Source organism: Astyanax mexicanus, chromosome 2 (assembly GCF_023375975.1).
Source record: "Astyanax mexicanus isolate ESR-SI-001 chromosome 2, AstMex3_surface, whole genome shotgun sequence".
NCBI lineage: Eukaryota > Metazoa > Chordata > Actinopteri > Characiformes > Acestrorhamphidae > Astyanax > Astyanax mexicanus.
Genome location: NC_064409.1, coordinates 36,140,810 through 36,168,623, shown reverse-complemented (window position 1 = coordinate 36,168,623; position 27,814 = coordinate 36,140,810). Strand labels below are relative to the sequence as shown.

The window sequence follows — 27,814 nt, the reverse complement described above, 5'->3', positions numbered from 1 at the left end:
CAAAGATTTAAGAAACCATAGGAATGATGTTGTGATTTTATGTTGCTGCCCATAATACTAGACAATATATTTTTACTGCAATAAACCGATATATACACTTTTACACTCAAGTAAAATGGCAAGTTAAAATTGAACAGATAATGAGATAATTTCCCAGACATTCCCAGCATTTAAGATTAATTTTAGACTAATTTACCAATAAATTAAAAATCTTCATTCAAAATGCTGTTTAGTCCAAGACTAGGCTTATCTGCCTCATTATATCATATTGCAAGCCAATGTCATTTTATATAACATAATTAAATACAAATGCCATGTTATTAAAAGCAAAGAGAAGAGCAAATGTTACTGTAATTTGGTCATAAAAGGTCATCAGATGCCCCCAGTGTTTACAAAACCTGTTCAATCTAACAGGCTCAACTATAGCCAGTCCCTCTTTGCACAGCATTTAAAAGTATTTGCCCTGTTGGTGAGAGTACTCATTGCATAGCTGCTCTTTAAACCTTCCCCAAACAACAGTCCATCTGGGCTAATGAGAGAGAGATTTGAGAGATCAGTCCCTACCCCCGGGCTTTCAGCATAAAATACAGTACTCCAGTACAGTTCTCCATCCGTCCAGCATGGGTCAGTGTTCGCAACCAAGATGTGCCTGACCAAAGATCCTGAAGTACGTGCAGATCTCACAGCTCTATCCATTCAGATGTTTTATTAAGATATCCAAGGTATTATATATTTTTAGATACATATTTAATGTGATTACAAACAACAACATGAATAATTATATTTACATACTGTTTAAATAGCTAATAATAAAATATAATATATATATATATACTTTTTTAATAAACATCATTCCAGTGTGTGATTGGGCTTGATTTACTTGAATATGACTTGATATGTGATTCAGAATAAGCTGTTTTCAATACTATCTGCCGATTTCCCGGACACACACTAAGCCTAATCTTGGAGTAAACGGCAATGCCAGCAATGACTCACCAGAATAAATCAGGACTTGAAGTCTTTAGACTTTAGATCCAAAGAGTATTATGTGTATGAGTTTGGGCACTGCAGGTCAAACTACATTTTGCTGATTTTAGAAGCAATGATAGACATATTTTTTTGTCAATGTTAAATGCACAGCTATACAGTGTGTATACAATTAATTCACTTTAATAAAGTGCTTGCAGGCTACCCTCTCTTATTAAGAAGAAGAAATCCATAATATGGGACAAACCATTTTTAAGAAATGTCTTGTTAAAACCCTATTTGTTTTAACAAAGATTTTTACATTTATTAAATGTTGCTTTTATTATTTAGAGCTAAGAATAATTCTGCAGTATGAAATGACTTTTTGTTAAGACTTTTCTCAAGATTTCTAATTGGTATTGGGGAATGAGGCCCACTGAATGCATTACTAAACGCTTCTCAGTTTAAACTATGATGTACTATTACATCAGTACTCTATGCAACAACTTCTTTTCCTAGAATGCAGATCTTGCTGTAAAACTTCAATATTCATTTTTAGCAGTGTTACCATTTTTCAGGTAATTACATAACTGGAAAACAAATCTATGGATTTCCGGTTATTCAGGATACAAAGGAAGCCTACCTAAGAACAGCTCCTTCTGCACTTGCCAATATTGTACTCATATTGTACAGTCTAATAGCAAACCTTATATTAGCAGTTAAACCGGATGAGCCCTCTGTTTTTTGGTTTAGAAAAGAGACTCACATTTAAGAACTTGGGAATCTGATCTCCAGCTAGCAACAGCTAGCAACAGGGACTGAATTTGATACTGCATTGATTCCTAAAACGATGCCAGGTTACTCTGCTGTAAGGCAATATGTCCGCTGAATACTACAAGCAGCACTGTGTCCTCTGAAAGCTGATCTTTCAAGGTGAGTATTTCCCTGATTGCACTGCTTTAATCACTACCCCGTTTTTAAAACCTCCAGAAATAATTTTTTCTCATTTATGAAAAAGTTATGGATATGTTTTTTAACGACTGGACACGGCCCACATGTAAATCCAAAGAAGAATTAAATTTAGTCTGTTAAAGTCAGCATTCAGCAAGGCCGAGGACAGCAGAGCTCACCTGAGACAGAGGCGGTTCATGCAGGTCCAGTTGTAATCGCTGCACAACTTCGGGGAAATCCGCAGCGTGGAAGCAGACCACATCTTTGGTAATGCGAGGAGGCTCCGCACTGCACACACACAGACACACATTTGTCAGCACATTTGCCTAGTCAGTAAATGTCAAAATTACATCCGTATTTGCATGCTTTCTATTAACCAGGGTCATCCAAACAGGATTTCATAAAATCACACACATAAGCAGAAAACGTGCAGGTAAACCCACCTCTCTCCACAGCGCACAGCTTTCAGCACTCCTACAGCGGCAGTGGTCTGTCTCTCGAAGCCCTGGCCGATGTGGTCAGCGTGTGCACGTGTCCGGTCCTCAAACAGCATCTCACGTGGCTCACTCGCTCGAGGTAGGTACTGCAGGTTCTTGATTTCATTGGTTGACCTTTAAAAACAGAATATAATTATGGGCTTTAAACACTGATATTTACATTAGAGAGTCCACACAGAGAGCGAGAGACAGCGAGAGATAGAAAGTGAGAGAGCAAGGGATTCTAAAACATTCAGAACAACTATATAAATACTAAAAACTTTAGTGTACAGTAACAGCATAATGTGAACAAAATATGCAGCAGTACAAAGAAGCAAATACAGCAATTATTACATAAAGCTACAAATAAAGCTATTCTGTTCCTTAAAAAAAAACTGGCACTGATGCATTTTCGCTATTTTAACTTTTTTTTTTCTATGAATTGATAAAATGAATCAACATTTTTGACTGAATATTATAAAATATATATACACATTTATTCATGTAAATAAACTAGGTCGAATGTTATACATATTACAACTTTTAATTTTCACAATAAATGATGCAAAACTAAATATATTATTTGACATTTTAAGTTCATGCCAAATAATATATATATATATATATATATATATATATATATATATATATATATATATATATATATATATATATATATATATATATAAAGTTTTATGCAATGCTCTACACCAATCAAATTATCTACAACAAACACTGTTCAGTCCAATATAACCCACAGTTTAAGAAAAGAGAAAAGGAATATATACAGCTTTCAGAAAAATAAGAGACCCCTTAAAAGTTTTTTTTTATTTTACCAAAATGAAACCTCATGAGGAAGATGATCACAAGCCATCAAACCAAGCTAAATTGCCTGAATTTTTGCACCAGGAGTGGCATAAAGCTATCCAGAAGCAGTGTGTAAGACTGGTGGAGGAGAACATGCCAAGGAAACTGTGATTAAAATCCAGGGTTATTCCACCAAATATTGATTTCTGAACTCTTAAATCTTTATGAATACAAACTTGTTTTTTGTTATTTTAGTCATTTCTCATTTTCTGCAAATTTTTATTTAAAATTTGGGAGAAATGTTGTCCATAGTTTATAGAATAAAACAATGTTAATTTTACTCAAACATAAACCTATAAATAGCAAAATCAGAGACATTGCTTAAATATTAATACTCCTGCTCATTTCTTTACTGCGCTCTGTACCATTCTCCAAATTACTAGGATACCTTCAGTTTCTCTTCTTATTAAGTAAAGTGTGATACTGTGTCTAATTTCCCATCGACAAAACTCGGCTCCACTTCTCTGCTGCAAAACCCTGTCATGGACAGACTGCTCGTGTTTCAGGATTGCATTTTTTTTGTCAAGTCTGAGAATGCTGCTCTCTTTGTAATAAAAAATGTGGCTAGTCAGTGTTCTCGAATTACTGATACTATCCCTGATTTACTCAGAACAGCATTTTGTGGCATTCTGTGATTTAATCACAATATCAATAAATATCATTATACTGCTTATTATATTATATTTCAACCAGATTATTTCCATACAGTCAATGCTTTATTTGAACTAGTAAATTAATATTAGACTGAAAATGATTTTAGTAAGGGTAAGTATGGTAGCACAGCCTTTATTTGCACAATGTTTAGGCAATAATATTCCTTCCGCCAAGCTGACCTACTGACTGTGGGAGAACACTGACGGCATGATAATGCCCTATCGTGATTCAGTGCTGGTGATACTGTGAAACAGTGCTGAAGTGGTGTGAGCGTGAGCCTTTACCATATATTTCAAACACACTCAGTGAAACAGAGGAGGGGCTACAGTAGAGCAGGCCTACTTAGTATGCAGCACAGAGGAGAGCTGCATACCATGATAAAGTAATGAATGCAAAGCCCTGACACACACACACACACACACACACACACACACACACACACACTTTACTGTGCAGATAGAGGTATCTACTCACACACGTGCACACACAGACACAGCTTGAGCAGAAGCGTGTGTGATGATGGTGGATCAGACACTGCTGCTTCCAGTGTTAGTGTGGGAACAGCAGAGTGAAGTGTGACCAGAGCGAGTGAGTGAACGAGTCAATAAACGGCCTCAGAGGAAACGGAGGATTCCACAGAGTCAGCCCGAGCCCTCAGTCAGCAACTTCACATACAGTGATGAAGCTCATTACGAGTAATGATTAGTAAAGCCATGCTCAACACAGCAGCTGTCTAATCTCCTGTCCTGCTTATACTGAACTTTCGAGAGCCGTGAACAAAAACCCACTGAATACAGACACCACAACAAGTGCAGTTAAACTACTCTCACTATCTTAATCATTTAATCTAACTTATTGAAGTATCTGATTATGTAAATAAACACTGCAATTATTTCTATCAGTAAAACCACTCTTATTAGCGTTATACAGGAGTTTGAGTTATCTCTCCAGCAGTATTAGCATTGGCCGCTAAACGCAAGGTTTTAACAGTTCAGAGGAGAGTATTTGTGGCCTCCTAGACTACTGCTAACCCCGGCTAGCACTGCTGGAGCAGCATTAGCATTAGCCGCTAACCGCAGCGCTAGCTCTTTTTCTGTTCAGAGGTGAGTATACTTGACTTTGGCCATAGTTGCTATGGTATTTTTTAGTATGGTTGCTGAGAGGTTTCTGTCATATGCCAGGTGGTTATTATGTTATTGCTATGTTTTTGATATCTTAGATCCTAGTTGCTAGGTGGTTGTTATGTTATCCTATGTGGCTGTTATGTTATCCTAGGTGGTAGCTATAAAAGTTGCTATGACACTGCATAATGTTGCTCTGATGTTGCTCTGATGCTGCTCTGATGTTGCGAAGTGTATGCTAGATTCATAGCATGCCAATTTTATTGCTATAGTATTTCAAGCAGTTGCAAGGATGGTGCATGTGATCAGAGTAATTTGTTAGGAAGCTGCTACGGTATCCCAAGCAAGCATTAGGAATGTAAAACTGAGATTTACATGCCCTTCATAATCTTACTACTGCAGAACGTTAGTCTATTTTCATGCCATGCGTTGTTTAAATTCCAAAGGCGCTTTTGAATACATCTACACTGACGGGTGTGGTTCTCTGGAAGTAAGGTGCGATCAGGTAAATCACATATGCGACTGACTAATTTGAACCTAGACAACAGTCAACTGTCAAGATGTTCACTTCCAGCTTGGCAACGCAGCTGCGCAGTGCACGCTGAATGTGTGTACACCCCTACTCGTTACATACACAAGGACATGCAGAAGTGCACAAACCCAACTTTTAAACTACCGTATTTTTCGGACTATAAGGCGCACCGTATTATAAGACGCACTATCAAAGAACGCCTATTTTCTGCTATTTATCCATACATAGGGCGCATCGCATTATAAGGCGCGTTAAGTGACACTAGAAAGGGTGCCAATATCAAAGTGAACAGGGGTGGCGCCATGTTTCCCTTCCCCCACCGGGGGTGGTCGCTTGCCGGTGGAGCGTCTCAGTATACAAATCTAGCTCTTTCAAAGTCAAACGAGTGCTGGATATTAATCTACACAGATTCCTCTCCTGAAAACTGTTTATTTGGGTGAGTAACGTGCTTCAGTTTATTTACAGTAAGCTTAGATTTCCAGATGTCCACTAAGGCTTGCTGCACCAGCGTTAGCATAGCTATCTGCTAGCACGCTAGCTAGTCACCTAAACTAGTAAAGTTAACCCAAACTTAAACGACAGCGTTACACTGAGTAATCCTGCGTGTTCTGGTAAGACAGTGAGATATTAGCTAGCGATTCGTCCCCCGTAGCTTGTTTTAACACGGTAAACAAGCAGATTACAGGCTGATAAAACTCACCTCTGAGAGAGTTAGCGCTTAGCATCTAGCTAATGCTAGCCAGGCAAAGCAGCACAGACTTACAGGCCGATAACTCACCTCTGAACGGTGAACGCTTAGCGATTAGCATCTAACTCTAATAATACTGCTCCAGCAGTATTAAAAGTGCTAAATTTAGAAAATACTGATCTCTGAACAGTGAAAAAGCTAGCTAGCTAAGCGGTTAGCATCTAGCTAATGCTATTGCTGCTCCAGCCTCGGAGCGGCACGGCTCTGCACCGGAGTGTGTGTTTACTGCTCCTTACACCTGACGGGTAAAATTTAGATAATACTGATCTCTGAACAGTGAATAAGCTAGCTAATGCTATTTGCTGCTCCAGCCTCGGAGCTGCACGGCTCTGGACTCTGTATAGCACTGAAACTCTGTATAACGCTGCACGGAGTGTGTGTTTACTGCTCCTTACAACCTGACGAGTAAAATTTAGATAATACTGATCTCAGTGAATAAGCTAGCTAGCTTAGCGGTTAGCATCTAGCTAATGCTATTGCTGCTCAGCCTCGGAGCTGCACGGCTCTGGACTCTGTATAGCACTGAAACTCTCTATAACGCTGCACGGAGTGTGTGTTTACTGCTCCTTACAACCTGACGAGTAAAATCCATACAAAAGGCGCACCGTATTATAAGACGCACTGTCAATTTTTGTGAAAATTAAAAGTTTTTAAGTGCGCCTTATAGTCCGAAAAATACGGTAAACAGAATAAAATAACATTTTTGTTTTCATAAATGACCCGCTCACAGAAACACAGCCAAAGTCAAAGTGCACCTGGCTCTTAACGGAAATAGCAAGTGGCACACTAACTGGTTTCTTTCACGTTACAACTAAAAAAGCACCTATGATTATTTAAGATAATTACTTCATGTCTTTTTCACGCTTAGAGCTGCACAAGTATTTTTCCTGTTGTTACGATAACGAAAACAAACTGACGTTCCCAATTCAAGCTGCGAAGTGTGCAGATGATGGCTGCAATGTGCAGCATAAAGCATATGGCCGTTCATCATTTAAATGCTATTTTACTTTAAATCAGTATAAGTAATCATGTTGCTGAGCAGATTGTTACACTAATCTACAACTGCAATAATTTTTGTGTTTTTCACACACCGAGAGCAGAATTTTGATGGAGACAACATTCATTCACGGCTGTGAGCCCGATTCTAAACACATGTGCTCCAAACCACAGGAAGAGGGGATTACCACAAAACGGACAAGAGGGAAAAAGGAGGAAGAGTCTTATCTTACATTAATAAATCACGCATTGTGTGTGTATAGGCTTGTTGGAGGTGTGTGTGCGGTAATGTGCAGGTGTAGGCATGCTGGATTTATCAGCGCTGAGACCCGTGGTCCCAGTTTTATCATATAACTTTCCACTCTGGAGCTGAAAGCTTGATAAGCTGACTATGGTCAAAGTGGACTCCCCCTCAGCCTCCATCCAGCACAGGACAGCAAGAGTTCCACAACACTCTGAACACTCTTTCTCTGAAACAGTGTTTGTGTGAGTTGGTGTGAGTGTGTGTGTGTCTGTGCTTTCACTGTGGCACAAACTGCAAAACTTCACACCCTCGGGGAACCACCGAACAGAGGCAACACCTTAAATAGCAAGAAGAAGTGTGTGTGTGTGTGTATGTGTGTGTATAGCACAGCAGCAGATGAAATATCACCTTATGTTTAGTGGAGGATAATACAGAAGAGTGAATAGGAGAAAAAAAAACAGGAAATAAGTGTATAGTCTCAAACACAAGCATCAGCATTTTTCACACTAAGGTTGCTGCTCCTGCTGCTAGTGTAAACTCTCGCACACAGACAACCACACAATTCTGAGACAGATCTGATCTGCTTACGTATGATAAAGTACCAGTCAAAAGTTTGGATACACCTTCTCATTCAATGTCATTTCAATTGTTCATTTTCACTTCCATATTATTTATTCGAATCACTTTAACGGCCACATAAAACCAAGCACCTAGGCATGCAGACGGTTTCTACAAACGCTTATAAAAGAACAGATCCAGTCCTGAAATTTCCTCACTACTACATACTACTTAAACTGTGTTATTATAACAAAGTGAAAGCGACTGGGAATGAAAGCAACTCGCTCTGTCAACGTAAAACGACGGAGCGGGCTCAGCGTATACTGAGGCGCATAGTGAGCAGAGATCACCATCTTTTTGGACACTTAATCACTACAGACCTCCAAATTGTATGTGTCCTTCAAGGAGTAGGTTTCCATGGCTGAGCAGCTGCATCCAAGCCTCGCAAAGCAGGAGATCGGACACTTTTGGCAGGATAATGTAGATACAGAACCAGTTAAAAGTTTGGACACACCTCTTCTCATTGTGTGTATCATTTTTTATGATTTTTTACTGTAAATTTAATATTGAAGAAATTCAAGCTATACAGGAACACATACAGGAATTAGTATTATAAAAAAAACAAAAAAACAGGAGTTTCAGTTTAGTTCTCCAGCAGTATTAGCATTAGTTGCTAACCGTGCAAAGCACTAGTTCTTCACGTACAGATGTGAGTATTTCAGCCTGTAGCCTGCAGCTAACCCTGGATAGCACTGCTGGAGAAGCATTAGCATTAGCCACCAACTACAGCGCTAGCCCTTTTGCTGTTCAGATTTCCAGACTATATCAGACTGTAGCCTCCACGTTCACTGTGTTAAAACAAGCTACGTGAGATGAATCGCTAGCTCACCCTGGTTTAGTGGAACACTCAGGGTTACTCAGTGTAGCGCTGTTAGCCGCAAATGCTAATGGTCCAGCTCATCACTCATCTCAATTAGGATTAAATAAGGGATTGTGGATGCCAGAATAAAGTAAAACACTGAATGAGAAGGAGTGACCAAACTTTTGACTGCTACTATACATATGTGTGCGTATGTGTGTGTGTCCAAAATAAGCCTTTCAGCCTGTGTTGTGCAACATGATGGTATAACTACGTCTTAAAGAGTAAGAGAAAGAAAGAGTAAATACAAAATCAAGTCTAATATAATAAGACTTAAAAAGATATTTGGGGAGGTGGGAGGGAGCAGGTCAGAGCATAGGATGGTTGCACAGTAAGAAAGAAGGTCAGGGCTTAAGCTGTCATCAACCTGAAGAGAGAGCAGTGATCCGACACTCATCCCTGTCACTACCTGCTAACCAACACACTCTCACACACTCTGTATCACACCCCACTGCTACTGACACTGTAATGATTTAGCCTTGATGGGGAAAAACAACTCCCAGAGTACAGCTGCAAAAACTACTGCCATATGTTTTTCTCCGATATCAACAGTTTTGGTTTAATAATGGCAGCCACACACTGCTGGAATATCTGGTTGAATTCAAGGCTAATTCCCTTGTCCTGACAAAAGAATGCCTGTTTTTAAACTGGTCTTAAATTATTTTCTTCTCAGATTGCTTAAGAACTGTGGGGGGGCATAGTCATCCTAAACTTAGCCCCTGTTATCTGCTTACTATTCAGACATGGATGATCGAATGAATGAATTAAAACATGTGAAACATTGGAAACACAATGTTAATAATATGCACGAATGTTCAAAAAGCTGAACTAAATGGAAAACATTAACAAAAACATTTATAAAACACAAATGTACAAAACCCTGCAGTCTTTAACTTTGTGCTGCTACATAAGTAATCTGTCTCTGCCATGTTTGTTTCGATTTGTTAGCTTTGTTCAGGATAAACTGAGATCTCAGTGAGATTTAGGTTTTCAAGAGGAGCTCTCCGGTTCTCAGAGAGAGAGATTTGTGTTCTACACTGTACACACACATGAAAAACAAAGCTGAAATTAGCTTTTTATTCCAGGAGATAAAGCACCCTTTGACCTCATTTACAATTTTTCACTAACACTTTTTTATATTTGGATGAAGCCAAGCCACACCAAAATGTAAACAAAAATGTAAATACACTTGGTTGTTTATAAAAAGAAAAGAAAATCAAAAGGGTCAAAATCACCCTCCAAACTTCAATTAAAATGCATTACATTTTTAAAGGACAACAATGTGTGAAGTATTGTACCTTTTTTAAGGTTGGTAAAAACAGACTGATAAGATGTAGAGAAAGAATGTTACCTTTTCCTTTTGAAGGGAGACTTTGGCATGTCAGTGACCGGAATCATCTGCTCTCCAGGTCGAACCCACATGATGGGCCCGTCATCGCTGTCTGTTGGACTTATGTGTTTCAGACTTGAAAATGTTCCCCATGGCAATGTACGCTACACAAACACAAATTCATGCAATTAATTGGTCTCTAAAATGAATAAAAATAGAAAAAAACTCAATAAAATATCTTTCTTAGCAGTTTACATTTATAAATCAATATGTGATATCAAGGTAAAAAGTTAATAATTACCAACTCAGAACGTTGAATGTGCATTTTTTTTCTTAACATGGGATGGTTATGCTAGTTTGTAATAATTTAAACTAATCAATATTGTATCAGCTAGATTTCAGTGGTTTTCCTGAGCCTGAATTTTAAAATCCATGATTCCTTAAGGAATAATTGTGAATAAAAACGTGTACTGTACTCACTTCCAGGAAGGGGGACTGCTGTAACATGGTGAGGAATTCTGGGAAGTAGTCCCCCACTTCCTCGTCCACAGCCCCCACCAGACTGATCTGGCGCATGGCTCCGGCGCGGTACGTCCCATGAGAATATGTTCTCTTTACCTAGAGCCAACAAGAACAGAGAGAACACACAGTCAGAACAGAAGTATCGAGTGTACTAGAAACAGTGGACCCATTTTATAGCATGATAATTATGTTAAACATTCTGTGTGTGTGTGTGTGTGCTAAAGAGAATGAGAGTGTGTGCATGCATGAGAGAAAGAGAGAGAGAGAGAGAGAAAGAGAGAGAGGTTATGTGAAACTATGATCTACAGAAGCCTTTTCCAGGCAACAGACAGATCAAACGCTGCTGTGTGAGATATTACTGCCTGCCTGCTGCTAATTCCCCAGAGGCAGGCCAAATACAGCCTCCCTCTGTCTCTCTTTCCCCTCCTACCACAACAATGCGCAAATTTCCTGCACGTCTGCCGCACACATGAGCACGAGCACGAGAACTCAGTATGTCTGTGTCAGAGCTCAGCTTGATGTCATTTATGAAAAAATTAAAAAATCAAAATCTGTCAAATGTCTCCACAAACATCTACAAACACCACAGCTCACTCAGGATGACTAATGTGTGTCTGAAGTCGGCTGCCCGCGCTCAGACGGCTTTCTGGGTCGATCCTCAGAATGCTAAGTCCTCTCGCTCATCTGATCCACTGACTCAAGAGGTCACACAGAAGAGGAATTAGCACTACTAAAGCTGTATCACTCCCACTTATTCTTTACCTATTTGGAATTGACACACTACAATACATCAGCAATAAATATTAATAGATATTTTTAAATAAACAGCTGACAAATGTAAATAAAATGAAATAAAACTCAACATAACAGACCTATATTGGGTAAATAAATAGGAAGAATGATTTATTGTTAAATATTTTCCTAACAATCAGAATTAATACTTCATATTAAGTATTAGTTCATTAGAAAAAAAATAACTGATTGCCCAGGATAATAAAATGTGTAACGCTTCACAAATCTTGGATTTGTTTAATAGCACTGCATGACAAACCGTTGTGACCTGTTATGAGAATGTAGCAATTTACACATTACACAAACAAGGTACACAAGATAGACAACGCACACATACCACATAACTTTTGTTGTGTTTTTTCATAAAAATTAAATACTCTAAATTGATTTGTATATGTATGCATTTATCTGTAGGTATGTGTATTGTATAGGATTGTGTGTATGAAATGTATATATGACTGTGTGCACAGATATGGACTGGCACTCTGTTGTGCAATGCAGTGCTCCAGGTGGACGGTTGTTTTTGGTTGAGAGTACGCTGTGCTCTATTGGCTGCCGCTTCTCACCTCTGTGTGGAGTGCTGAGTATGAGTGGTTGTGTGTAAAACGTGTAAATTCGTCATTCATTAATTTATTAACTTCCTCCCTGAATGCAAACACTGAAAACAGAGCTGAAAATCTGAGCTATGGCATGGTCTTTCCAGTCCTGCTGCCCCAATCTGTTTCCTATGTCCTTACGTTGTAAATGGGCAGCAGCTGCGACAGGTTTTTTCTCATTATTGCTATAAACTCTTTCAAATTATAATTTTAAAGCCCACCAAATTCAAGTCACTCAGAGCCACCATCACAGGGGCGTGTGATTTGTCAGAGCTGTGGGGTTTTGTTAATCTCAAGGACTTTAGGTCAGTGTTAATTATTGTAGTCTTAACAGTTTCCGTGCTTGTTTTCTGTCCTAATGATATTAATAAAGTTACTAGAAATCTTATTTTGAATCCTGATTTTCCACAATATAAAAAAATTATCACAATTAAATAATTAAGCAAAAAGTCATCAGTATTGGCTGATTTTCCGCCCAAATATTCAATTGGAGATCAGCAGATAATGAAGCCGATCAATTTCGAAAACTGGTAAGGTCATGTGATCCATATTTTGTGAGTTACTGCAGCATTTCTGTGATGTTCCTCTTTTAGTAGTTCCCTAATCAACCACTAGATGGAAACACTAAACTCTCACACTTAAAAACCCCGCCAGAATAGAAATCATCTCCATGTATGATTAAATCATTATATACACTACTAACCAGATATCACTCCAAAGAGTGCAAAAGACAGTGGGTATCTGCAGAGCTAGCACATATAACTATCAAAACTGAGCTACAGGAATTTACAAATGTTCAGAAATCAACAGATTCTTTAAATGTGGTTAATTCCAAAAAGCAAAGCATGTTTCAATGTAGACTCAGACAAAGCGTTGTCTACAGCATAGCCTGTGTGATTGTTTTAACACTCCTGTATGTTTTTATACTTTGCGTTTGTTTGTTTGCTTCTCTCTGCAGTTGAAGCAACGATGGCAGGAATGAGAGAGCATGACTGGCTATGCTCTTTCTGGGTGGGTAGATGCTGCTCTCTCAAGATAACTCAGGTGTCTGTTAGCTAATTTTATTAGAGCTATGGTTTGGCTCTTTCCTCTAAGGAAAACTGGCTGCCATGTGATGCTGCACTGGCAGCAGTTCAAAAACAAAAAGACAATGGCTGACAACATATGTATCAGAGAAGGCATGCACTTGTCCTCACCCTCCTAGTGTCAGGAGCTTTGCAAGTGATGGGGAAAGCCTTAGTGAACTTCAAATATTAAGAAAAAAAAAGTAAAAATACAGAATATTACAGAAGCCCTGCACGATGATCGATTAACAAGCTAACATGTAAAGGTCAATGTAGCACCCAGATCCCCAAATCAGTGATACTGCTGATCAGTTGCAACACAGATATCATCCCCAAAAACAGTGATCAGTCCATCTATACTTATTATTATATGCAATTAATATGAGTACACAAAGTATTTAAAAGTTTAACCATATGAAATACTTAAAGGTTCTTGCTTCACACCAGCATAAAAAAACAAACAGCTACAAAAATGTACATATAATTTGTATTCACAGAAGGCGTAGAAACAGTATATTAAAATATCATGCATGCATTTGTGCCCATGTGCGTCACAGTTTTTTTCTACTTTTCCCAGAGGAAGAGTGGCGTCCGCTACGGCTTACTGCTTTTTTTTCCTGTGCTGAGGGACCAAGACACCAGCATGAGGCAGGATATGGGCAGGCGTCCATCTGTGTGTGTTTGTGTGTGTGTGTGTTTCTGAGTGTGTGATGATCACTGTGTGTTTGTGTGTGAATTCTAGACCAGTGGCCTGGTCACTCTGTTCCATTTCTGGGGCTGAGTCACCACTATGGAGCCATAGAGAGAGAGAGAGAGAGCAAGCAAAAGCAAGTGTGTGTGTGTGTGTGTGTGTGTGTGTGTGTGTTCACTTGACAAAAAGTAGACATCAGTGGGCCGCGTCTCAGTGTTTGTGTGTTTGTGAAACTGAACAGCAGTTGCAGAGAGCCACTGGGAGTGCTTCAGAGTCAAATTCAGAGCATGCTGCTCGCAGACAAAGCAGCTTAACTCCCAGCTGGACTGAACGACACTCACTGCAGCAGTCTTAACTTAAAAGGTGATCACTTTCTAGTTATTCTTAGACATGACAATTACTCAAACCACACAAAGCAAAAGTAAGAGCATGGCTGTGTGTGAGTGGAGCATTGTAGTCACCTGATTAGTGCATGTTGAGTTTATCATCTGCATTAGAAAACAGGTAAGGGTGGTAGTGTAATGAGCCTAATGAGCCTAGAACTCTTTCTCGCAACGCTAATACTGGCATGTAGGGCTGCAGCTATCGATTATTTTAGTAATTTAGTACTCTCCTGAAAAATGTATTCGATTCATCGAGCAATCGGATAAAAGATAAAATAGGAGATTTCATAAAAGATAAATTTTACTTAATAATTAAAGACCAATTGGTTTAATTTTTAAATTCACAACATACATTTCCATATTGCAAACACAAATAGAAATAAATAAAACACAAAATAGACAAATACCAAGTAATAATTTAATAATTAATAATTTAATAAATTAAGTTAAATTATTTCAACTTAGGATTTCTTCTAAGTATTAAATATAGGGCAATAATCAATAGTAAAGGCATAAACATTGGCTTTATGTTGTGCATCTTTGCTTTTCAACAGCAAAGACGGCAGAGCTGCCAGTGTTGGATAAGCTCGCTGCAATCAAGTCAGTGGATTCTCCTTCTTGGATGTTTTCAGAAAAACCTGTGGAAAAATGTTTATTTATTTATTTATTTATTTACATTTGACACTACTCAGATCTAATTAATTTAAATAAATAAGACTAAATGACATAATACAGTAAGTTCATGGCCGTGCATTCCGGCCAGAGTAACTTTAACATGTATTTATTTATAAACTCCACTGCGCTGTGTTTACTGATTACATAAAGCCTGTATTAAGTGGAGAACTTGTCTCTGTTGTAATAAACTAACCACACACATTAGACAGTACTAATAATAATCAGCGCTCCACAGTTAAATTTACCTGCTCTCCACACCAAAAACCTCTGCCTCCTCCATCTGATTCCTGTGCGAGTGTGACATAACGTTAAGCGTGCTATTTCACATTAAAAGTTCGAGCCTGTTCTTCAACAGGTTTGATCACTCACCCACTGCACAAACATCACTGCAGAAATCTCCCCGTCTGGCACTACCAGCATGCTGCTCTACACCCACCACTCCCTCTCTCAACCCAAAGTCACCACCAAATGGACCTTCTGCTGACATACGCTACAGCACTCAGCCCCCCCACTCCAGTCTTACACTCACAACATCCCAGGTGAGATGTGCACTAAAGAAGATCAAGGTCAGAAAGGCTGCGGGTCCGGATGGCATCAGCTCAAGAGTTCTGAAGACCTGTGCCAACGAGTTGTGCTCTGTGACCCAGTACCTTTTTAACCTTAGCTTGAGGCTAGGGAGGGTTCCACAGCTGTGGAAAACATCCTGTGTGGTACCCATTCCGAAGACCCCACACCCCAAAGACCTCAACAGCTACAGGCCGGTGGCACTCACATCTCACCTGATGAAGACCCTGGAGAGACTGCTCCTCATCCACCTTCGCCCCCTGGTGAGTTCATCAATGGACCCACTTCAGTTTGCCTATCAACCTGGCATTGGAGTGGAGGATGCCATCATCCATCTGGTACACAGATCTCTGTCCCACCTGGAGAATGCTGGGAGTACTGTGAGAATCATGTTCTTTGATTTCTCCAGTGCTTTCAATACCATCCAACCCATGCTCCTGAAGGACAAGCTGGAGGTCACAGGATTGGACCATCACCTCACTACCTGGATTCTGGACTACCTTACACACAGACCGCAGTATGTGAGGACGCAGGGCTGTCAGTCTGACGTGGTCATCTGCAGCACGGGGGCTCCACAGGGAACAGTTCTTGCTCCTTTCTTGTTCACCCTCTACACTGCGGACTTCAAGTACAGCTCTGCCAGCTGCCACCTGCAAAAGTTCTCAGACGACTCTGCTATCGTTGGACTCATCAGTGATGGAGATGACCAGGAGTACAGAGAACTGACGCAGGACTTTGTGAAATGGTGCCAGAGGAACTGCCTGCAGATCAACGCAGGAAAAACCAAAGAGCTGGTGGTGGACTTCCGCAGGACCAAGCACTCTCCTCCGGTGCCTTTGAACATCCAGGGTACGGATATTGAGATAGTGAGGTCCTACAAGTACCTGGGTGTCCACCTCAACAACAAGCTGGACTGGACCGACAACACGGCTGCTCTCTACAGGAAAGGTCAGAGCAGACTGCCTCTCCTGAGGAGACTCCGGTCCTTTGGCGTGCAGGGGAAACTCCTGATGACCTTCTTTGATGCTGTGGTGGCATCAGCCATCTTTTATGGAGTGGTCTGCTGGGGCAGCAGCATCTCCACCACCGACAGGAAGAGACTGAACAGAATCATCAGGAAGTCCAGCTCTGTCCTGGGGTGTCCTCTGGACCCAGTGGAGGTGGTGGGAGACAGGAGAATGAGGACTAAGCTTAAGAACATGCTGAAGAACCTGTCTCACCCCATGCACCACTCTCTGAAAGCACTGAGCAGCTCCTTCAGTGTCCGGCTGCTGCACCCGCGCTGTGTGAAGGAGAGATACCGCAGGTCCTTCCTTCCACACGCCATCAGACTTTACAACACACCACACTCAAACTAAACACTAGTTTTTTATCTCAGTACTTCATACAAACTTACATACTACTCAGTATAGCTGTAATGCTTACCGTGTGCAATATCTACCTCACTACATGTCACCTTATCTACCTTCACCATCTGTGCAATATGTTTAACGTGCAATATTTCTCTCACCTTTTTATCTACTATTTATTTGATATTTATTTACTGCTACTCTTTGTGCAATAATACTGGTCACACCCTACCATAATTATATCTCTATGCACTAGATGTATATATATATATATATTTCCTTTACTATATATAATTTTTTTTAAAGTAGCTTTTATATATTTCCTGTAATTGTTTTTGTATATATAGATTTATCATTATTTGTTTTTATATATCTTTTTTTTCCTGGCCTGTTTCTCTGTCCTTTCCTCTGTACTGCTGTAACATTGTAAATTTCCCCATTGCGGGATTAATAAAGGATTATCTTATCTTATCTTATCTTATCTTAAATTCTGCGCTCTGCGTTTTAAAATTAATTAAACAATTCCTTGAGTCAGAGAAAATTAATCAATCAATTTTTTAATCAAGTAATTTGAATTACTCGAGGATTTGTTTCACCCCTAATGGCATGTGTTTACAAATAAAATCCCATTCTTTAACAAATAGCAACAACACAGTCAGCTGGCTGTGTGAATAGTACAGATGGGTCAATGGGCAAGTAGGTGAGCTCCCTCTTCACTGTGGAGATCTGTGCAAGCGAAGTAACTATACCAAGCTGAAAAATCGCTACAAGAGCTAGGAACATGCAATGAGGTTCACTGAGTGAACCGAGTGTCTAGAAGGACTGTAGAATTTAACTCAACAGTAGGGCACGGCACTGAAAAAAAATAATACAACAAACAGTAAAGCTGGAACAATTTCAACCTATCTAAAAAGTAGGGATGCACAATGATATCAGATTTATCTCTGCATCTGTATTGGTTGATATACATACGTGTAATGAGCAACAGCCCAGAATTTTCCAAATTAATACATCTCTACTAACAAGGAGTGTAAGAAAATACTGATATAATCAATTTTAACAATCGCAAAATATCGCCATGCTTACAGTATCGCCATATACTGCAATATATTGAATCATAACACCCGCATCACAATATATATCACATCGCATTGCAAAGTTCTTGCCAATTATCAGCCTTAATAAAAACCAAAGCCCACCACAAGGAACTGAAATCTGAGAGCTGCCTCTATTAATAAAAACCTCTGCAATTACAGTAGACCCCATTTATACCCGGTCACTTCATATTACTAGTTTTGTATCTGGAATGTATCTTGATTAGATGATAACTTAGAAGCTACATGGAAAAAACAAACACTATAGAAAACTATAGAAAAAACTATATTTGATTAAAATCAGAAAAAAACATTCTAAGGACAAACTAAATTTTTTGTCTAAAATTTGTCTAGAATGTCTGAAAAACTGACTTAAGTTAATACTGAAAATCACACTTACTATGGCAAAATATTCTCTCTTTTGCAGCCTTTATTATTTTTTCCATTGGCTTTGCAAACACCCAGGCCGTGCCCCAATCCCACAAAACAGAAGGACTTGCATGCAAACAGAAGCCAATAATTTACAGGCAAATATGATGAGTCTTGATGACAGCTAATAACACCATATGCTTCTATTTTAGATCAGTTCTGTTTTTTTGTCCTCATGAATTAAAAATGTACTTTTTTGGATTTTGTGTTTTGGATTTTCAGTTTTCAGTTCCTATATTCCCAAACCCTTCAGATCTTTACACCATAAAATAATTTCCTATCCTTACAAGTTAATCAATAAATAAAAAGCATCACTGGATATATTCTGTCCAGTTAGAGTGCTCAAGGAACACTAGCTAAATTCCTCTGAAGAGACTTCACTTAGACAGTGTTTGTCTGAGTCCTCATTTAGCCCTGGCCTGTACTACACTGTTTAGGGCCTCTCCAACTTGAACAGTGATTATTCAAGTAGTTCAGCTGAAGACCCATGGCAAAATAAAGCAGTGAAATCATATGGGAAAAAGCAGAGGAACTGCAGGGTTGGAAATGGAGAGCAGTGCAGTAGTACAGTAGGGAGGTATTATCTACTGAAGATGAACAGTCCTCACTAGAGGGCAGTAATTAGTTAGATGCTTATTTACATAATTTGCTCAGCATGACAGAAAAACAGCCAGCACCAATCCGCACAGATTATATATGGTTGTTTTTTCTAGTGAATCATCATTTCTTCTTGAGCTACAAGAGAGAGCACATCTATTCTCTTCTACACAACCATGGACCACAGATTCCTTGCAGTGATGGTGCAGCAGCAGAACATACTCCTCCATGTGCTGGACCAGACCGGGAGGAGGAGGAGGCGGCAAAAAATATTTTTATGGACGTCGACGTCCACCTGTACGTGCCGTCCAAATATCCACTAAAATACGTCCGTACTGCGTCTAAATATCCACTAAATTACGTCCATATGAGTCGCCGTCTATTCCGAAAATTTTGGGAGGTACCAAAACCACTTTTGCGTCTAAAGTGGACGGCAACGTCTAAACTACATCCACTTGGACGGTGCCGTCCAAATATCCACTAAACTACGTCCATATTGCGTCTAAATATCCACTAAATATCCACTAAACTGCGTCCACTTTAGTGGATATTTAGACGCAATCGCAGTGGGACAGGGCCTTTAAGATTAATTAATGTTTAACCATGTTGTCAATATTTAAATGACAGTCTCTTCCATATAAAAAAAATCACCACCACTGCTACTGCTGATTGAAATATGAGTAATATGTAATTTTTGGTAATTCATTTTTAGTTATCCATTTTTGTCCACCATAATTTAAACAAAACCTCTTATTGCATAAATATTTTATTGCTTCTTTTTCTAAACTATAAATTTCACAGAAAAAGGAACAATTCTTTTAAACTTTTAACTGCTATCAATTAAAAACTAGTAAATTAAGGAATGAACACAACAAAAATATAGATTTTAAAGTAACACTATATAAATTCAATTTTGCAGTGATTTACAGTCACTTAAAAGCCATCTTAAAGACAAGTAAGTATCTTATTACACATAAAATTATTGTCTCTAATACATTTGACCCTTTAAGTTTATGAGAGCCGGATGTGTTCGTGTGCGATAATTATCATTAGTTAGGTCAGTACTATAATAATATTGACTGAATTATACTGCTACCAAGGTGCCTTGATTCAGGCCAAATATAAAAATAACCCTAGTGTTAGCTTCAGTGTTTTAGATGTGTCAGTATTAAAAATATCTCTGACATAACAACTAGTTAACAAGTACATAGTCTTATGCCAAACACTTCTAGTGAAGATCTTTTAAGACAATTGTTTTGGTTTCCTGTTTACATACCTGCTAACAAAACAGCAACTGTTTATGTGTGACTAGTTAGAAATTACTGAACTAAAACTAAAACTAAAACTAGTCCCGCCACAATAACTGGTCTTGTTTGTACAATGTATTGTTCCTGTAGTAACTGAGCTAAGCGATATTGGCATTCTGAGGCCATTTCATGCACATATCCAAAGACTTTAATTAGAACAATTTGAAATATCCTAAATAAACAACATACAAATCAAATAATTAGCATTATTGTTTCAGGTGGGCATTCACGTTGATGGGCACTCCTTATTTTGACCAATATTGTGGTTAGCAACAATGATTGTATGATAAATTGATAAATGTACTTAGTGGAAGGCCTAACTGATAAAAAAAATAATAATAATAATAATAATAATAAATAAATAAATAAAAATGGCCTAAATATAAGAGTGCTATTATTAGTAATGCTTTTGTAACCATTGTGAGAAAAGTCTGCTCATATTATGATTTTATTTCTTTGTTCCTTTTTATTTAAAAGCCTTTACTTTCAGCTGGGTAAGCACTGCATGTGTGAGTGCCTCTAATCTTAAAGCTCGGCAGGCCAGCACACTGTCTAGGCGGGTCGGCTTTCACGCATTTTAAAGATTATCAAATTTCACACTGCAGCTCCCAGATCTGTAATTTGGTAGTGAACCAGAACAAAAGACGCTGTTTTGCAGCAGCTACACATACATCCCCCTCGCTGAGCTCTGAACAGGAAGAGCTGCGATGAGCAAGTGAAGCTGTAGACTGACATCGACAGAAGACGACGAGACTCAGCTCATTAAAGAAGCTCTTTTGTAGTAACAAGCGACACTGTATGAAAGGCCATTTTTGAGAACTATAAAATCAACAAAGCTCAACTCAGCCAAGCACTTCAATAAATGTAAACTGAACATGAGAGCGCTGAAGACTGTAGCTCCACTGCACTGATAACACAATCAGATGAATACACAGGTTACTTGTGGGGCCCTGCACGCTCTCTGAAACATGCCAATTCCTTACTGTGTTCTTAGATGACTGACTTCACACATCAGAACACTACATATAGGCTTGAGCAGGCTGACCTGGAATGACAAGACCACACACAGACACCATATGGACTTGAACTGCCTGTGCATATAAAGTAAAACACTGAGCAACACAGAAGATAAGCCAATTATCATATATAGATCCAAGGGATCAGATTATAGGTTGAATATAAAAATAAACAATGCATTTCAAGCATCATCTGCATTAACTACAGCTCCCCAATCCCCATCCTAGAGGACCCTCCTGAACATCCCAGTCTAATAATGAGCTGATTAAACAGGGATGCACAAACACATCCAAAGTTGGTTAAAGCAAACAAACAAAAAATGTGTTCGTCATGAAGCTTAAATGAATTAATAATTAATAAGTACATAAATAAATAAACTAAGACAGTGTAAGCATCATTATTATTTTGAGAGTTGCTGCAGGCAGACGCTGCTGTTCTCTATTCAATTGCTAGATGGTATTAGAGACCTCAAACCAGGGCTGCAGAACACCATTTAAGCCAATGTAGTAGGGGTAAAACGGTTACTCGATTCACAAAATTGATAGAGTAATTTTCTGTGTTACATCACCAACTCACAAAAAAGGAAGAAGAGACCGAGGTTTTTAGTTGGCAAGCGGTGAGGGAAAAGACAAGAAAAAAAGGGTGATAGCTGCAGCCCTACAAAGTAGAAATCCACCCATGTGCTAAAAAATTAGTTAGTTTAGAAGTTCTAGACTGATGACTGACTCATATATTTAACACATATTTGTAGAATGTGTAAAACTAACATGGCTCAAACTGGAATCTGGATTGACCTTGGTCATCTGATATCTTTTGGAGCATTGTTAGTTTTCCAATTATCCTGATATTTGACTCACACTGACCAAATTTGCTTTCAGTAATGGGGACAATATATAGTGTACTGGGCAACACAGTCCTGCACTACATTTATAAAAAGTGTCTACTGGAAACCACTGAACTTGTAATCCACAATAATGCCTGAGCATGTTACCAATAAATGCCCATCACCCACATACATACACACTAACACATAAGCAGACTTCTGAAAGAAACCCCAGCCACAGAAACTGCCCACAATGAATACACTGAAAATCTGCTGCTGAAAATGCTGTTGCTAGTGTTGGAGCTCATTGAAATGCAGCCCAGAGCACTCATCAGAAATGTCTGGCATAACTTTCCAGAGGAAAACTTTATCCCTTTGAGAAGGAAGGTTTAAAAATCTAAAGAGAGTGATCAACTGAAACAGTTATGCTGCTCCTGCCCTTTACAAAACACTTGCAAATTAAGCTGGAACCATTTTCAAACGTATGAAAAAAAACAACTGTTTCTCTAGAATGATGGTGCTCCATTTAATATGTTGGGATGAGTTAGGGAACGCAATAAAATCCTCACAGCATAATCTAATAGAAAGCCTTTTTTGGAGAGTATAGACTTGTACTCCAACAATAGCAGGATAAATGCCCTTAATTTTCGAAAAAAAAAAAAAAAAAAACTATGACTATGCATGTGCCCCAACACTTTTGCCTATATTGAGCATCTGCGGATACTTAAGCAGACACCACAAATATTTAGAAGTAAATCTACTTGGATCAGAAGGACATCAGAAGAGATCACATTCTGCTGTTCAATAAACTTAAATCTTAAAATATCAATGACATATCAGATCTAGAAATCACTGTATTAAACATTTATCTGCTGATAACATTTCTGATGATATTTTTCATTGTTAAATAAAGCTATTACATTTAAATTCTGACGATTTCACTTTACTACCAGCCACACTCATGCACCCATTATAACCATCTAGCCCATTTCTAGGTACCTAACTGTTCTAAAAACTACTGTACAATTCTGGTAGGCTTTGAAGGAAATGAAAAAGCCACTGACTGAACTAAAATCAATGAATTTGATTGACCTTATTAATGAAATACACAAATCATAATCCACTCACAGAAAGAGACAGTGAGAAAAAGTAAGATAATGAGCAATCATCAAAGAGTAAGAGAATGCTCCCAAGCTGCTGCTGAGATCACCTCCATAAACCAAAGCTTTTGTGTGTGTGCACATGTGCGTGCAAAGCTTGCTAAACCAGAAGGACATGTTTTGCACACTGCTTTTCAAGGTCAGAATCCCTCTCTCTCTCTCTCTCTTTCTGAGCTGCAAGCGGCTTCTCCCAGGGGAGCGACGCCTCTTTGTACTCCACTGCTCTCATTCTCTCGCTCCCTCCCTCCGTCTCAACCTCTCCGTTCCCCCCTTTCGCCTTCCTCCTCTTGTTCCTCATCTTGCTGAGCCAGTAATCCTGTCTTCTTTCCACAGGCACAGCTTACATATTTACAGCCAGCAGCGCCATCACAGAGGTGTGTGTGTGTGTGTGTGTGTGTGTGTAAACGCATTTTTCTACCGCTGAGGACGAGAGGGCTGTAGATCACGTCAGCTTATATGGTAACTTACATGGCAGGTGGAAGCCGTGAACAACCCAGTTCAGAATATGCAAACTCATAAAAATAAAAGCAACTGGGGAGATGGCATCCACTGAAGAGGCTTCACAGACACACACTACGCTACGCTACAAGACACCAAGCTACAACCACTGTTTAATGTGAATTTTGCTTAATTAATAAATATCGATTTAAAAACGTCCAGTTAGGCTAAATAAAGTGCAGTAAAAGTACATATATCACATTGTAGAAAATAATTTTAATGTAAATGTGTCTTGCATCACACACACTGAGCATTAAGTCTGCTTACTTATGGCAAAAATCATACTCACAAGTATATGGTTACTCAGCAATTCTTTTATAAAAAAGTTGTCATAACAATTTAATTATATTTAATTTAATAACTTTCTTATGAAAGGGGTAATTTTTCCAATAGCGCAGAGTAACCATATACTTGTGAGTATGATTTGTGCCATACATTTTGGCATAAAGTTATCCAAAAGCAGTGTGTAAGACTGGTGGAGGAAAAAGCCAAGATGCACAAAAACTGTGACTAAAATCCAGGGTTATTCCAGCAAATATTGATTTCTAAACTTTAAACACTTATGAATATGAACTTGTTTCCTTTGCATTATTTGAGGTTTGAAAGCTCTGCATCTCTTATGTTATTTCAGCCATTTTTCATTTTCTGCAAATAAAAGCTCTAAATGACAATTATTTGGAAGTGGAATAAATGTTGTTTATAGTTCATAAAATAAAACAACAATGCTCATTTTACTCAAACATATACCTATAAATAGCAAAATCAGATAAACTGATTCAGAAACTGAAGTGATCTCTTAATTTGTTCCAGAGCTGTATAATTAAATGGCAGGAATTTGGGCTCATTCCTCCTGACAGAACTGGTGTAACTGAGCTTTGTTCATAGGTCGCCATGCTCGCTAGGGGTGTCACGATCTCGATATTTTATCGAAATCGAATCGAAATGAGGTCACGATCTCGAGTATCGAAGTCAAAAAGAGGATCGACGATCCCTCCCGCGCGCGCTACGCAAATAGCGCAGCGCGCTACGCAAATGGCGCGGCACCAACACAGCGCATCCTATTCATTTAAATAGAGATAGCCACTGCATGAGCGCAGTCGGCGGGAGTGTGATCACTGTTTTTATCTGTCCAACGGGGGAGGGGGGGCGGGGGTTGGGCGCGCATAGCCACTGCATGAGCGCAGTCGGCGGGAGTGTGATCACTGTTTTTATCTGTCCAACGGGGGAGGGGGGGGCGGGGGTTGGGCGCGCAGGTTTTGTATCTGTATCTAACGGAGGGGTGGGTGCGCGCAGGTGAGAGCGTGTGAACTCGCTGAAATGCGTGTGTCAGTGTGACTTGAGAACACTGACTATAGATCACAGTGAGGTGGATTAAAAATCTTAAACTTATAATTGACTACACCTGTTGCTTTCCATTGAATTAAAAAAACATCTTTCTCTCAGATAAAGTAAACACAAGCGTGTTTCTGACTAAAATAAAAGCTTTTCAGGAGAGATATAAGTTATGTGTAAATATTTATAAGACAATACCCACATCACTTATCTAACCAGCCTGTACTGATTTCTGCCCCCCAATAATGCTTTCAATAACCTCTTGTAACCCCTGGGAGCCAGGGGTTACACTCTAATAGCCTTTAATAGTCTTCAGTAGCCTTTAAAAGACTTACCTGGCGGCCGTGGTGTGTCCACTAAACTCCGTAGTTATAAACATCCTGAGGTTAGCAGCGCGCTAACTGACCTGTTTATAATGTAATCCGAGCAGTGCCTCCGTGTCGGCTGTTCTAACCTGCTGCTGTTAGCTGCTTGGGCTGAAAGATGAACTGTAGTGAGCTGTATTATCCGGTTAGTGTGGTTAAAACCTTTATTTGTTTACAGAAACAGTAAAAACGGACTGGCTGAGCTCTGTAGCCCGTGGCTGGGCTGTACTGAAGTAGTGACTGAGTGAAGAGAGCGGGGCTTGTGCTGCTGCTGCTAGTGGTTGGATGAAGAACTGCAGCTTCATGTAATGAGCAGTTTCACCAGCCATCCACACACAGCTCTGATAAACTGCTTGTTTTAATAGTGCACACTGTTGCTACCAAAAAAAGTCACTAGATGGCATTACCATATATATCTTAATAAATAATAATAATAATATTTATAATATTTATAATAATAATAATAATAATAATAAATATATTATTTAAATTTTATGAGGCATAAAATAATAACAAGAAAAAAAAACAAGAAAATCGAGAATCGAATCGAATCGTGACCCTCAAATCGAAAATGAAATCGAATCGAGGATTTAGAGAATCGTGACACCCCTAATGCTCGCACCTGCCTTTTCAGCTTCGCTTATCAATTTTCAATAGGATTGAGATCGGGGCTTTGTGGTGGCCACTCCAAAACAAGACTCTGTTGTCATCAAGCCACTTTGTAACCAGTTTGGCAGTATGTTTCACGTAATTGTCCATTTGGAAGACCCATTTCCACCCAAGCTTTCCCATGGAAATGAGGCTGATGTTTTGAGAGGTTTCTTCAGTATTCCCAAATAATGTTCTTTCTTCATGATGCTATCTATTTTGTAAAATGCACCAGTCCCTCCTGCAGCAAAACAACCCCACATGATGCTGCCACCCCCATGTTTCACAATTGGGATGGTATTCTCAGGCTTGTAAGCTTCTCCATTTTTCATACAAAAACATAACAATGGTTATCATGACCAAACAGTTCAATTTTAGTTTTGTCAGACCACAGGACATGTCTCCTAAAAATGAAGGTCTTTGTTCCTGTGTGCATCTGCAAACATTAATCTGGCTTTTAATTATATTTTTTTGTTGTGATAACTTCTTCCTGGCAGTGTGGCCTTTCAGCCCATGTCGATACAGTACTCGTTTCACAGTGGATAATGACACACTCTTACCAGCTTCAGCAGCATCTTCACAAGGTCTTTACCTTTTGTGCAAATTTCAGCCCAAAATTAATCTCTGGGACACAGTATCCATCTACTTCCTGAGCAGTATGATGGCTGGACAATTTCAACTTGTTTGTACTTGTGTATAATTGTTTGTACAGAAAAAAGAGGCACCTTCAGGCATCTTGAAATTGCACCCAAGGATGAACCAGACTTGTGCAAGCCCACAATTCTCTTCCAATTCTCTTTCCCATGACCTTACACAAAGAAGCAGTATGTTTCAGGTGTGCCTTAAAATATGTCCGCAGGTGTGTTTCTAATTAACAAATATTTTAGTGTATGTAAACTTTTGACTTTTCATCTGGCATCGAATTATCAAGCCTTGCTCCAACTGCCAATAATTCACCTTGCAGCACATTCAACATACAGGCCAGAGGTCCTTCCTTATACAGGTATGGGCATTGTGAAATAATCAATTTGGGTGAAACACATGGACAAAGTATTTTCATGAACGCTATCGACTGTGTGAGAATGTATTTTTGGAACTCAGTCTGATTGGCTTGATTATGAACAGATAAAGAAAAGAAAAAAAAAACACCATTCTGGGCATATGGCACCATGTGCATTCTCCAGATGGAGACAAGATGGAGTACATTGTCTTTATTTCTTCTTTGCTTGAATCATTCCTATTGCTTCTACTTATAGATACAAAACCAGCTTTAGGTAAATCAACCCTCCCTCAATGGACAGTTGTATATCCCCCATCACAGGTGATGCACAAGGAGGGTAAAGAATAGCACATGCCTCCTCTGATACATGTGAAGTCAGACACTGCCTCTTTTCGAACTGCTGCTGATGCAGCATTGTCTGGTAACCAGTGCACTCAGAGGAAAGCGCAGCGACTCGGTTCCTCTACATCAGCTCACATACGCCTTGTGCTGACTGCAGAGCCTTGGCAGCTACTGTGATACACTACATGGAGAAAGTTTTCAAGC

The 27,814-nt window shown here is 39.1% G+C and overlaps 1 protein-coding gene across 1 annotated transcript in view; it reads right to left on the bottom strand.

Moving 5' to 3' along the window:
- The window catches only part of LOC103037480 (lysine-specific demethylase RSBN1L), a 66,160-nt gene that overhangs the window by 3,810 nt on the left and 34,536 nt on the right, over positions 1-27,814 (bottom strand). Inside the window, exons 4-7 of the mRNA XM_007244994.4 lie at positions 10,843-10,980; positions 10,384-10,526; positions 2,361-2,528; positions 2,097-2,205 (exon numbers count right to left, since the gene is read on the bottom strand). Coding sequence (XP_007245056.3) covers positions 2,097-2,205; positions 2,361-2,528; positions 10,384-10,526; positions 10,843-10,980 — 558 coding nt within the window. The remainder of the gene's footprint in view (positions 1-2,096; positions 2,206-2,360; positions 2,529-10,383; positions 10,527-10,842; positions 10,981-27,814) is intronic.